This window comes from Pseudopodoces humilis, chromosome 9, assembly GCF_049639895.1.
Source record: "Pseudopodoces humilis isolate 2021_Gansu_Grassland_sample_001 chromosome 9, ASM4963989v1, whole genome shotgun sequence".
Taxonomy (NCBI): Eukaryota; Metazoa; Chordata; class Aves; order Passeriformes; family Paridae; genus Pseudopodoces; species Pseudopodoces humilis.
The window spans coordinates 19,601,285-19,613,576 of NC_142208.1; the positions used below are offsets into that span (position 1 = coordinate 19,601,285).

The 12,292-nt window shown below is 37.6% G+C and overlaps 1 protein-coding gene across 4 annotated transcripts in view; it reads left to right on the plus strand.

The window, feature by feature from the left end:
• Positions 1-428: 428 nt before the first annotated feature.
• KIF20B (kinesin family member 20B) overlaps positions 429-12,292 on the plus strand; it is a 33,321-nt gene continuing 21,457 nt past the window's right edge. For 2 of the 4 annotated variants that reach the window (XM_088059860.1, XM_088059862.1), the window contains exons 1-13: positions 470-517; positions 1,479-1,548; positions 2,628-2,784; positions 3,248-3,334; positions 3,460-3,576; positions 3,773-3,911; positions 6,062-6,246; positions 8,229-8,277; positions 8,859-9,053; positions 9,635-9,746; positions 10,194-10,265; positions 10,696-10,842; positions 11,279-11,441. In XM_088059860.1, the coding sequence (XP_087915986.1) occupies positions 2,629-2,784; positions 3,248-3,334; positions 3,460-3,576; positions 3,773-3,911; positions 6,062-6,246; positions 8,229-8,277; positions 8,859-9,053; positions 9,635-9,746; positions 10,194-10,265; positions 10,696-10,842; positions 11,279-11,441 (1,422 nt within the window). In that variant the 5' untranslated portion in view covers positions 470-517; positions 1,479-1,548; position 2,628. Of the gene's footprint in view, positions 518-694; positions 805-1,478; positions 1,549-2,627; positions 2,785-3,247; positions 3,335-3,459; positions 3,577-3,772; positions 3,912-6,061; positions 6,247-8,228; positions 8,278-8,858; positions 9,054-9,634; positions 9,747-10,193; positions 10,266-10,695; positions 10,843-11,278; positions 11,442-12,292 lie in introns of those variants that run through there. The other 2 variants (XM_088059861.1, XM_014250091.2) reach the window with 2 other exon arrangements.

Consider the following 12,292-nt stretch of genomic DNA (forward strand, 5'->3'; position numbering starts at 1 on the left):
GTCACTGACATCTTCCCTCTCACTACCTGCAAACAGTGACCATCCTGTTTATAAACAGACAGCAAAAGGCCTGTAATTACCCAGAGCCCCGACAAGCTCAAACTTACACTCGTCCTTCTGCCGCACCTGAGAGAGGCGAAGTCCGGCTGCTGCAGGCAGGTGAGGGCAGGCCCGGCGGGGCCAGGGCGCCTTCCCGCGGCAGCGGAGGTCCTGCTCTCGCAGAGGAGCCGGGCGCTGGCGGCCCCGCGTGGCGGCGGCACCACAGACCCCACAAAGCTGCAGCCTCCCCAAAGCTGCCTCGGGCTCTCCGACCCAGCGGGGCACGGCCGCCTCCCGAGGGCAAACCGGGACAGGCAGCCCCGCCCCTCCGGGACTACACTTCCCGTCGAGCCCTGCGCCGCAGTAGTGCAGTCCTCCCAGGAGGCTGCGCGGCGTCGTGCTTTGCCATTGGTCGGATTCGAAAAGAAGCCGCGGCCGGAGCGGAGCGCGAGCCCAGTGAGCGGCCGGGGCCGGGCAGGTGAGTGCACATCGGACCGGGGGTCTGTGGGGGTCCAGCGGGCCCGGGGGTCTGTGGGGGTCCAGCGGGCCCGGGGGTCTGTGGGAGTCAGCGGGCCTTCTCTGGCAGAAGGCTCGCTGTGGTTGTGATGCGGGGCTCGTGGGGCCAAGGAAGCGTTGTGGATGGTTTCTGTGGCGGAGGCCGCTCCACCTGGCTCCCCGCGCTGCCGTCCTGGTTACGCGGGAAGGGCTGTGGGGTGTGAGCAGTTTTCGGTGGAGCCTACAGGGCCTGGGTAACTCCTACACAGGGTATGCTGCCGCTAAAGCTGTGGCGGTTGTGTCCCTTAAGAACAGGCTAATAGTGTAAAGCCTGGAAGTGAAAGGTTGAGATCTACAGAGACGAAAGTCTCCATTTATTTTTTTTTAGGTGTTAGGGTTTGTGTTTTAGCTTTTATGTAAGCTGCTAGCCTTACTGTGTGGTTTGGAGCTCTTTCTATCTTTTGTTGTGCTGCCTGGCAGCACCACGGGCTGTGTGTGTGCTGTGGCCGTGCTCTGCTGTGTGGGCCCCTGGGGGTCCCCTTCTTTTAGGGTGTCTATGGCTCTAAATTCTATTGCCACGGTTAGCAGGCTTATAATAACGCATGCTAGGACACGAGTACTTTTTAGTGCCTGTAGCCGGACAGTATAGTTGTTCACACCAAAATAACTTCAGTATTTACAGAGCTATGTGACTCCAGGTGGAGGCAGATAAACAGTCCGCATCTTGGGCTTTGCGCCCTATAATGGCTTGAATTTCACTGTTCCGACCTCTGGGCTGTGTGTATACTTATAGTTCTGGCTTTGTGTACACAGCTTAATGTTTGCCTTTTGCTTCTTAAGGAAAAAGATACAGAATGAGAGCATAATCTTGACAAATCACGCTTTAAGCTTAGCTTTAAAGCAACTTAAATGTCAGCCATCTAACAAATATGTTTTCGTTAAAGAACTGATAAGAGTTTTGCAGTGTGGCATTGTGTAGCTGATGAATAAGACTTCCAGATCCTGACGGCACAGGTATGTTTCTTTCCAGCCGGAGCTTATTCACAAGTCAGTCTTTGTTCAAGCCACGATGATACTTCAGGCCAAGTTTTTCCTGGTTTTCATACAGATGCTAGGCCAAAAAAAAATTAGATTAGAAGAAACCAAAATAAACATTGATGCTTAGTTTATGTATTACTTTATCTCATTTGCAGCCTGGTGAAATTTGTCGACCTGCTTAAAGTTGTGTCTGGCTTTTACAGCCCAGATAGGAAGACTGAGCCCTCAAGTGTTTTGACACTGAAATACAGACATATCTCAGATTTTAAGCTGGGAGAAATTGAAATGGGACTGCATTACAGGCAGGAGACCAACACTCCACCTGAGCAAAAGGGTTTTAACCTGTCCTACTCTACCCATTTCTTTGATGAACACTGCGTTCTCTCTATTAGTATCTAGTAAAACAATTTTTATGTTTTGCTGTAGCTTAGACATGGCAATGCAGCAGTAGAAGACCCTTGAATTGTTGTGTCCAAAGCTTCAAAATGTAGGAAGTCTTATGGTAATTGTCTGATTGCTGGATCCCTTGCTGCTATAGTTTATTAATAATCACCCAGCGGGTTACTTTAAACTTGATCTGTAAGAAAAACCTGCCACATCACATCTATACTATCACAGGAAAAACGAATAGGAGAGTAAAGTGCGGAAAAAATATATTAGTATTTTAAAATAAAATTCCCTTTTTAAAGGTTATTTTGAAATTTGTCTACTATCAACACTGAATCATTTTACTTTTATTTTCTGTAGCAAATTTTCAATTAGTAAAATGTACAAAAATAAGTAAATTATGGATTAATAAATTAATTGCTGAGCTGTAAAATTACTAAAAAACAATACTTTAACTTGTACTCTGAGGTTTTCTAATATACTAGTGCCCCTTTAATAGCTTAAAATTTTCTGTTAATCTTTGGAATGTCTTGGAACTGTGTCTTGTGTCAAGCTATATTGTGTTATCTTAATAACACCAAGTATTTGTCAAGTACTGCAGAGATAACTGTGACATTCTTTATGTTACATGATCAAAGAGCACAAAATAGTTTTATTTTATCTTGCAGAATGGAACCAACTTTGGATAATGAGAAGTTTTGCAGACCATCCTATATTGCTAGCATTGAGCCATCTCCAAGAGCAGGACCAGTAAGTGTAGAAGATATTAAAACAGACCTTTCCTCTGAATTTTCTTTGGTTTCTTCAGGCTCCGACACAAGCCAGGTAAGAAAACTTTACTGTTTGGATATTTATTTTTTAAAACATAAGCTTAGTTATTTCATAGATAAGAATAGTCAGAATTTTACAGAGAAGATGAAAAGCTTCTTTGGGTTTTTTTTCGTTTAAAATAGATGCATAAGATTTAGACGGAGTTGTGTGGCACAGCATTAATGACCTATTGGGCATATCAGCTTTCTGTGAATGAGGCCGATTGCCAGTTCATAGAACATTTTTGTTGGCCTGAATGCAGTGTTTACATAAATGTGCTGCAAGATTAACTTATCGCAGCAAGCTTCTGCAGGTCCTTAAGCACATGTAAAAGCTGATTTAGTGAAGTAGTATTGATTCCCATGTTATCAAATAAGTCTGTTCAAAACAGCCTGATGAAATAAAACAGTTTTCATGTGCTAATTGTCAAGAAAATAACGAAATTTCTAACTGTTTTAATTTTTTTTTTTTTTTTAAGAGGAGCAGTTTGGAGTCTAAGGGACACATACAAGTTTGCCTACGTATCAGGCCATTCACATCACTGGAAAGAGAAAATGGATCACAGGTGTGACATTTGTTTAGTTTAAAAATATTTAAAATTCGTTTTGTGGGGTTTTTTTGTTTGTTTTTCCTGTGACCTGAGCTCTTTATAGTCTCTTCATGCCTGCAGTGTTTGTTTCCTTTTAACAGGACTGTGTTTCACTTGAAGACTCAACAAACATTGTACTGAAACCCCCCCAACACTATTTGAATCGACTGAGTGAAAAAGCTTCAGGACCAATGTTACAGAAGTTCACTTTTTCACAAGTAAATGACTTGCATTTAAATGTTTTTAAATTATTTCTGGTACAGGTTGTTTTAACTTATATTATTGAATACCAAGCAAACTGTATTTTTTAACTTTATAGTTTTTAAGATTATAAACTAACAGAATTTTTAAAAGATTCTTTAAAAGTCTCTAATAATTGCTCCAAATATGTGAATATTTCTTGGTGATACTCAGGTGTTTGGACCTGAAACAACCCAAGAGGAATTCTTTGAAGGTACCATGAAGCAACCAGTGCAAGATTTCCTAGATGGATATAATCGTCTTGTTTTTACATATGGTGTAACAAATGCTGGGAAAACTTACACTTTCCAAGGTAAAAGTCAAAATGAGTTCTTCTTGCAACCACTTTCTTTATTTTTTTTTAAAGTAAGGATTACTTCTAGTAGAAACATAACTTCTTCCTTCATTTAAAATGTCGTCTCTATCCATTTGCTTCTCTTGAATATTAATAGTCTTCTAAAATCTCCTTCCATAATAAATTTAACTGCCAGCGGACAGTGACTACCTGAGTTAACCTAAACACAGTCATATTACTTTGTAAGGCTCTATAGTTTCAACTAGGTATGTGTGATCTTACTACTTTTCTCCAAGCATCTCGTACCCCAGGAATGAGGGAGAGTTGGAAAAAATATATTTCTATATAACAGGTTTTGAAAAGTCTAAGTCACTCCACACCAGACTAGCATTTTCTGGAGTTTTATTATTATAAAAGTTATATTCGCAAATAAGAAATAATATTTGAGTATTTTAATTAATATAGATAGAGAATAAATGTTTTGAAGCATTTTAGTTACTATTTTCATATATTTCTGTCTTGGCTAGAGTTCACAAGTTTAATAATAACCTAGGAAGCCTTGTCTCCTGGTTCACTATTTCTGTTCTGTTAAAGCTTCGTATCCTTTGTGATCAGATGATGTCATTCTTCAGTTATTTTTCAAAGTATTTTAACAAATGTGGTGATTTGATTCACATTGAAAATGTTTCTCCTATAATTAAATGACAAATCTTGATGCAATACCAGTTATTTTATACAAATAGTAGAAGGACAATGAGTTGTGTCTCTTGAAACTGATCTTTATTCAAGAGACGTTATTTTCTAAGCAATCTTCTGTTAGTTGGATTATAATTAAAGATTACTGCCAGAACTTCTGGTTATCATTTGTCTGGGGCAAGAATGGGATGTTCTCTTCTGTCCTAATGAAGGTAAATCACAAAACCCAAACAATTTCATGTGTGTACAGTCCCCTGAGCTTGATTAGTTGGGGGTATATTGTGTGGGGTTTCAAGAATTTTTGATTGACACTTTTTAGACTAGAAGCTTTTTTGTGGTATTATATTTTTAGGACTTTGTATCTATAACCGTATCTTTGTATCTATAACAGTAGTTATAGATATAATACCATGAACGTAGACACAGCAGAATGTTGCCTGTTGGGCACCATGATTTACTCTTCTGTGGTTGCACTTTAGCATTACATGGGAGCCTGTATTCAGTCAATGGCAAAGAACCGAAGTGAAGGATAAAACAGGTTTTTAGGACTTTTCCTTGCTCACCAGTGACTGTTCCTTTGTGTTAGGTTGAGTTACAAATGGCATTGTACTAAAGAAAAAAGTATTAGAGAGGATATGAGGAGCACCAAATGTAATGTAAGAGTACTTGAGTTTAATGTGGTATTTGGCTACTAGCTAGGGGTATGAGTACCAACCAATTTTATCTAAGTTCTGACTTAGGTGATGCAGCTAGTGCTCTGAGTATTAAATGCCCATCTCTCTCAAAAGCAAGAGAAATTATCACCCTGAGACAGGATAGTAGTTCCTCTTTCATATTTCCCTTTTCTCTGGTTTAGAAATCAAATGTAAGTGAACCCCTTTTAAACTAGCATTTGGATCCAGAACAATCAAGTATGCACTGAGGCTTTTATTTGACTCCTTGTCTTTTAGGGACAAAAGTAATATATTCAGAGAAAAGGGTCTGGGATAGGGAACGGAGTAAGTCTTTGCAAGGCTTCTACAAACTGTTTTGGAGGTTCTGTGGAATTAGTGCAGGACTGCAGCAGAGATCGTTCATGAGTTTTATTTCAAGATTACTTCCTTGAGAGAGTGAAGGCAGTTTATGAAACACAGTTGAAAAATTGCAAATATTTATGAAATGTCTGTTGGTCGTGGGGTTTTTTTTGGGGTTTTTTTTATTTTCCCTTAAGGCTAAGCTTAACAAAATACTCCAGGAGTTTTTGTTTTATGTTATATCCATTACTGATACAGAGCATGAACTGTTCCTGAAAGCCAAATACTTTTCAAAACTCTTTTGATATTTGTCACCTTGAGAGTACAAAGAAAACTCCTTCACTGCTGTAAGTTGTCTTCAAACTCTTAATGTGTGCCTGGAGATTTATATTATCTTTCTGTCCTCATTTATCTGTATACCTTGTAGTAACTAGATTTTTCTTTTGTATGTTCTTTCAGGGACAGAAGATGATGTTGGTATTCTGCCAAGGACTATGGATATGTTGTTTAAAAGTATTCAAGGAAAGTTGTACACAGCAATGGATCTCAAGCCTTATCGATGTAGAGATTATATAAAACTGACTGTAAACCAAGTGAGAGAAGAAACTGCTATTAAAAATTCATTACTTCGTCTAATAAAAGAGGTAGAGGAGAATTTCTTTCTATATTGCTGAGTACCTGTGTCTTTAGATAGCTCCATGTTCTTCATTTGCAGTAGGAAGAGACTGGGTGTATTTGACCATGGATGTGTCTATTTGCTGGCAGCCAACCATTCATATTAGCAGTAAAGTCAGCAGTTAGAGCTGATGGACCCTTTTCCTGGGGATTTTTGTCTTGTGGCTCAATACTTCATGGGCATGTAAACTCTAAGCTTTTTTTTTTTTGGTGCCTCTAGCTTGGGAACCTGATAATTTATCCTTTGGGATTACTGGTGCGTAATAAGAACTGAATGTAAATAGTCCCTTCTTTATCTGCGAGAATGCTAGTAGGTCTGATCCTTTAAAGAACATACTGTCTTCCAGGATACTTAAAAGAAATTAATAGTTTTGGGGTTGTTGCCCTTTCAGTTGGATAAATATCCTAAAAAGAAGCAAAAATATGTTTGAAGCAGCAGATATAAAGCCAGTAGACTTAAAGGCTTGAATTAAAGATAGGTTTTTGCTGGGCTTTTTTTCTTTTTGAGCAGTCCAGAAATACACTCCAGTTTTAGGAGCTGAGTGGAATTCTAAAGCTGTTTAATTCAATTACAGTTATGTGGAATTTGTGTTTTGTGTAACCATGCCTTTTTCTTGGTGTCTTCTAATTCTGAAATAAGTGGAATAATGTAAAATAAAACTGAGCATATGCAAGGATTTGGAACTAGAAAGGTTTGGAGGTTTTTTGTGTTTTTTTTATTACAAAAAGAATTGAGCACTTCCATTGTGCTATGCTAGGTTGTAAGAGCTAGTGTTGAAAGGAAAAAGGAACGTATTTGTTGCCTTGATTTTTATCTGTTGGTTAACTGGGCTCCAGTGTGGAAGGTAGGTGGCAGCAAAATTCTGTGACTCCACTTCAGAAGCACAGGAGTAAGTTAAATCCAGCTCTGTCAGCCTTCAGAAGGGACTTCAGAAAAACCTTGTTTGTGTTTGAATGCACTTTCTGGTTTCTGAAGCTTTTTATAAGAACAACACCCAATTTTGACAGCAAATTTGTGGGCTTTGCATCTACTGCAATAGATGTTTGTGTGGCTGTTTTAGATTTTAGATATGTAAAACCTAATACCTAAAATTTTTATTTGAAAAATTTATGAAATACACCCTTGACAGAAGACTAAAAAACCTGAACCAAACCATACCTGCTTTTTATTTCATATTAGTTCTCTTAAGTATACTTATTTCAGTAGATGGATTTCATTTATTTGAGCTCTTCCACTTGCAGTTCTGTGTCTGAAAAAACCTAACTAACCAAAACTAAGACGGAGAAGGGAGTGTATGTATGAAGCTCCTAAGCTCTAGCTATAGTTATTTGGTTTACTTTTTTTTAATAGCAAAAGAAAATTGTCTTTCTCTTACTAAAACCTGGACTTCATTTCAACTGTATCATTTATTTCAAACATGTGTCATGAAGCAATAAGTTGCTTATTTCAGTTTTGAAGTGAATGAGTGTTCTTCATTCACCTCTATTTCCAAGGGTTAGCCAAGTAAGCTGGAAAAATATAGAATCCAATATTAGCAAAATACCAATAATAAAAGAATTCAGAGTTACCTGGATTTACCAGGTTAAGACTAATGTTTAAACTGCAACTAGAGTCCTGAAATCATCCTCTTGAATCACCCTGTTTATGTGGAGGGTTCCTACCCCTCTAGTTTTCTGTGGCTAGACTGTTTCCAAGTCAGCAAGCTGACATGCTGTATTCTGATGGGAATTGATGTTGAGTTCTGAAGGGAAGTGGAAGAGGCGAGTATGAGATAAGAACAATCCTGTCAATAGCAGTGTGTAGGTGCATTGAACTGGACCTGGTGTGTAACCAGAATCTTTCCATTGGTAAATTGCAACCATTGCCGTATTCCCATCTAGTAATGCAATAGAGCTGTTAGAAATAGCTTGTGCTGCAACAATATGTTGTTAAGTTTGTTTTCTTTTCCAGGTAGACCACCAGATTAACACTAGCAACAAAGCACCTATGGATTCTAAGGGTATGTTTTAAATAAAAGTTTTGCACTTAAAACTGGCAAATAAGCCTTCTTAAGGTCAATAACTGACTTCTGGCCTATGTTAATTAAATTACTTCTTGTCAATTTCATATGCTTGTGAATTGGATAGTGAGCAAGTAATCTGGGCAGCAAGCATAAGGATAAAATGGTTAGAAGAATATATGAGCAGGCATTAAATGATCTGAAGTTATAGCAAAGAAAAGTAATTCTACTTTTGCTGTGGATCCTGACAGGTTTTAGAGTACCTCTGTGTAATTACTTAATGAACTTAATTCTAGCATTTAAAAAAACTACCAAAATACTAGGTTTACTTTAAAAAGTCAAAATGAAGGTCTTGTCAGTTTAGTTTTGTCTTCTAAAAATGTTGAAGAGATTTGACTAATTCTAACCAAGCTTTATGTGGTTGATAGAATTTAAAAGTGGAAAAGGAAGGAAACAGTAAGCAGGATTTTAGGTTTTGAGAGTTTTTTAAAGGTTTGTTGTATCAATTTTTATTTATTAATTTTTAAATTAAACTCAACTTACTAGGTTTATATTGGTTTGTAATGTTTTGTACTTGGCAGACTTGGAAGATATCTCAAAAGACTCGGAACAATCTATCACAACTGCAAGAAATTACATCAAGTTTTCTGTTTGGGTTTCATTTTTTGAGATTTACAATGAATGTTTTTACGATCTACTGATTCCTATATCAAATGACAAGAAGAGAAAAACACTCCGCCTTGCACAAGATATCAAGGGATGTTCTTTTGTAAAAGGTGAATAGAATACATTGCAGATTGCCAAATGTCATTTGAAAAGTGGGTTTACCTGTAATGATGTTGAGATTAGAAAACTCAGTAACAGAATTATTACAATCTACACACATTAGTATCTCTACCTTTATAACTGTTTTAACTTTACTCTTGACTGGAACTGTTAAAAGCCTCTACACTCCACTGCCTTGATATTTCTTTGAAATGGGAGAAATATTGAAAACAACTGACAAATTTTTTAGTGGTTTGCTTTTTTCTATTTTCTTGAAGAGGCCAGTAGTTTTTAACATAATTAGCTCAACCATTTTTTAGATTTTTGTTTCTGGGATTTTTTTTTCAGTATTCTCTGTAAAGAAGCAGACTTCAGACATATGGTCATCATATTCTAGGCAAAATTCTTCCAATTTTTTTCAGTTAAGTTGATGGCCTGGAAAGATAGCCAAATGACTACCCCTTCTACTAGTAAAACTAGTATGTTTCTATGCCTCAGATAAATGTAGTGTCCTTGTTCTGCATACATTATCCCCAAAATACTTATTTTGGTAATGTTATCTAAAAAATTATCATATTTCTTCTTCCTGAAGATCTGCAGTGGATTCAGATTTCTGACTCTAAAGAAGCTTTTAAACTTCTAAAACTGGGATTGAAACACCAGAGTATTGCAAGCACAAAACTAAATAATAGTTCCAGCAGAAGGTAAGAAACATTTTGAATATCATTGGCCATAGAATGGTGGGTGGGAGGAAGGAGAAAGTAAAACATGGCTTATGGTTGTTAGGAAGGGAAGAGACTTTAACAAGGTTTAGATTTCTAGGTTTCAGTTTTGGTGTCCTTAAGCAGCATGTGACACAATGGTTTAAGCCAAAGGGGTTCAATCCTTCAGTAGGATGAACATGTACTAAAACTCACAGTATTATATCAAATACTGAACAAAAGCACTTAACTTTATTCCATCTAAATGTCTGAGGAAAAAGCAAAATACATGCTGCATAAATATCTCTGTAGAAGTTTGTATGGTTGTGTATGCTTAAATGTATTGACAGATCAAACAATATTTCGAAGAGATGTTGTGGAGGCTAAAAATATTTTGAAAGTATTTATCTACGTTATCACCTCTCTGCTGATTTCAATTTCTCCTTTTAGTCACAGCATATTCACAGTTAAAGTACTAAAAATTGAAGATTCAGGAACACCAACAGTGACTCGTGTCAATGAGTAAGTTCAGAATAGTCTGTCTCTTGTCATGCTGCAGTTGTCAATCACCTTCCATGTTGATGCGTTGGTACTGCACCCAGTTCTCACTGGCAGAGCCTCCTGCATGGATGGTGGCTCCCCACTTCCACCCTCATTCAGCCTCAAGCCATCAGGTGTCAATGCTGTTCCGGCTTGTCACCTCTGCTCAGCACAAGGTTTTGCCCGAACTACTTTACTCCTGAACTCATGCTAGTCCTCAGAAGGAAGAGGACGAAGAGGTGTTGGGTGGCATAGAATGTGAAGTATGTTGGGCAAGTATTAGCAGAAAATAGAAGGAAATTTGATTAGGGAAACAAACTTGAGAGGGATAAGGAAAAGTGATCATTTTTAAAAGCAGATAATTTGTGCATCTTTAAGGTAAATTCAGTGATTTTTCGTTGTCTGCTTTCAGATTGTCATTATGTGATCTTGCTGGTTCTGAGAGATATACCAAAACCCGCAATGAGGGTGACAGATTGAAAGAGAGTGGGAACATAAATACCTCTCTCCTGACTCTAGGCAAGTGTATTAATGCACTCAAGAACTGTCAGCAGTCAAAGTAAGTCCTTCTTTGAAATGTCAAGTGGATGTGTTTTTTAGGTATTGCCTACAATGTATAAAAGCTATTGTTTAAAATACACAATAGTAACTCTTAAATTTTTGGTAGAAGAAAATATATAGATTTGATGTCTATACTGTAGTCTTGTTGATGTACCAAAGTTATCTGTAAACTTGCCTTGTTTTGCTTTTTAATTAAATCACTTAAATTATAACATCCTTTAAACATGCTGTTGTTTATGTTAGTGATTTTACTTACTTGTTCTGAGCTTGGCTAATCAAACAAACTTTGGAATAAATTTAAATTTAAGTTTATATTTTAAACACCCTTGTCACTAGTGCCATAGTAAAAGTGAAACTTTCAAGTCTTCAGGCTGAATAGTTCTTACACTGACTGGAATTTACTAAACTTCTGATCGTCTGTTCATCTTTTAAAGGTTGCAGCAGCACGTACCCTTTCGGGAAAGTAAGTTAACTCATTTCCTTCAAGGATTTTTCAGTGGAAAGGGGAAGGTGTACATGATAGTAAACATCAGCAAATGTGCATCAGCATATGAGGAAACACTCAATGTGCTGAAGTTCTCAGCCATTGCACAAAAAGTAAGTGTGTTGTAGTCTATCTTGTTGATCAGTAACTTCGATTTGCTTTAAAGTGTAGGTTCTCTTACTTTTAGGAATATTGATATAGTTACTGGATTTTTGTCTCGTACTGCAATTCTATTTCTGTTACACTGGATTGAGCTTTATCTCCTACAGCTTTTAAAAAGACTTTATTGGAATTTTTTGTTTTCTTTGGAGTGTGGGGGTGGAAGCATCTACTGAAAATTTGTAATTCCTATGAAACATCTAGCCTAATAAGAAACTTATTATATTTGGGAGAATTTCCCTGAGATCTGGATAAATTTCTTCTGCAGATACAACATGCTCTCACTTCTAGCTGTCCCATATACTACTGCTATCTTAACTTGGAATATTGCTCATCTGAAGTACTGATAAAATAGATTGAGCACCATAGAGTGTGAAAGGTCATCTTTATGTTCACAAAGGCTTCAGTGCGAAGGTGGAAGCAGAGTCAGTAGGAGTAAGCGCAGTGATGTAACTTTGGCAAAGTTAGAAGATGTAAGTGTGGAGGATCAGTGCTGTAGCTTTAATGGAAGCTATGAAAGTTTTGTTGACAGTTAAGCCTATGCCTTTGGAATTTGGGCAGGTTAAGTACAATGCCCGAAGGAGCAGACTGTAGTGATTATAGAGCTGTTAAAGAAATAGATTTTATGTAATGCAACTGGAAACTCCAAGTACAGGAAATGGATAGTCTGTTGCTGTCTCTTGTAGGTTATCCAGTCAGTGAAACTTGGTGTTCCTGGGATCCAAAGAAGCGTTAGGCTATAATGTGGCAACTTTGTACTCTAGCTGGAAACTGGTCTAAGTAGTGACTCTGAACAAAGGATAGA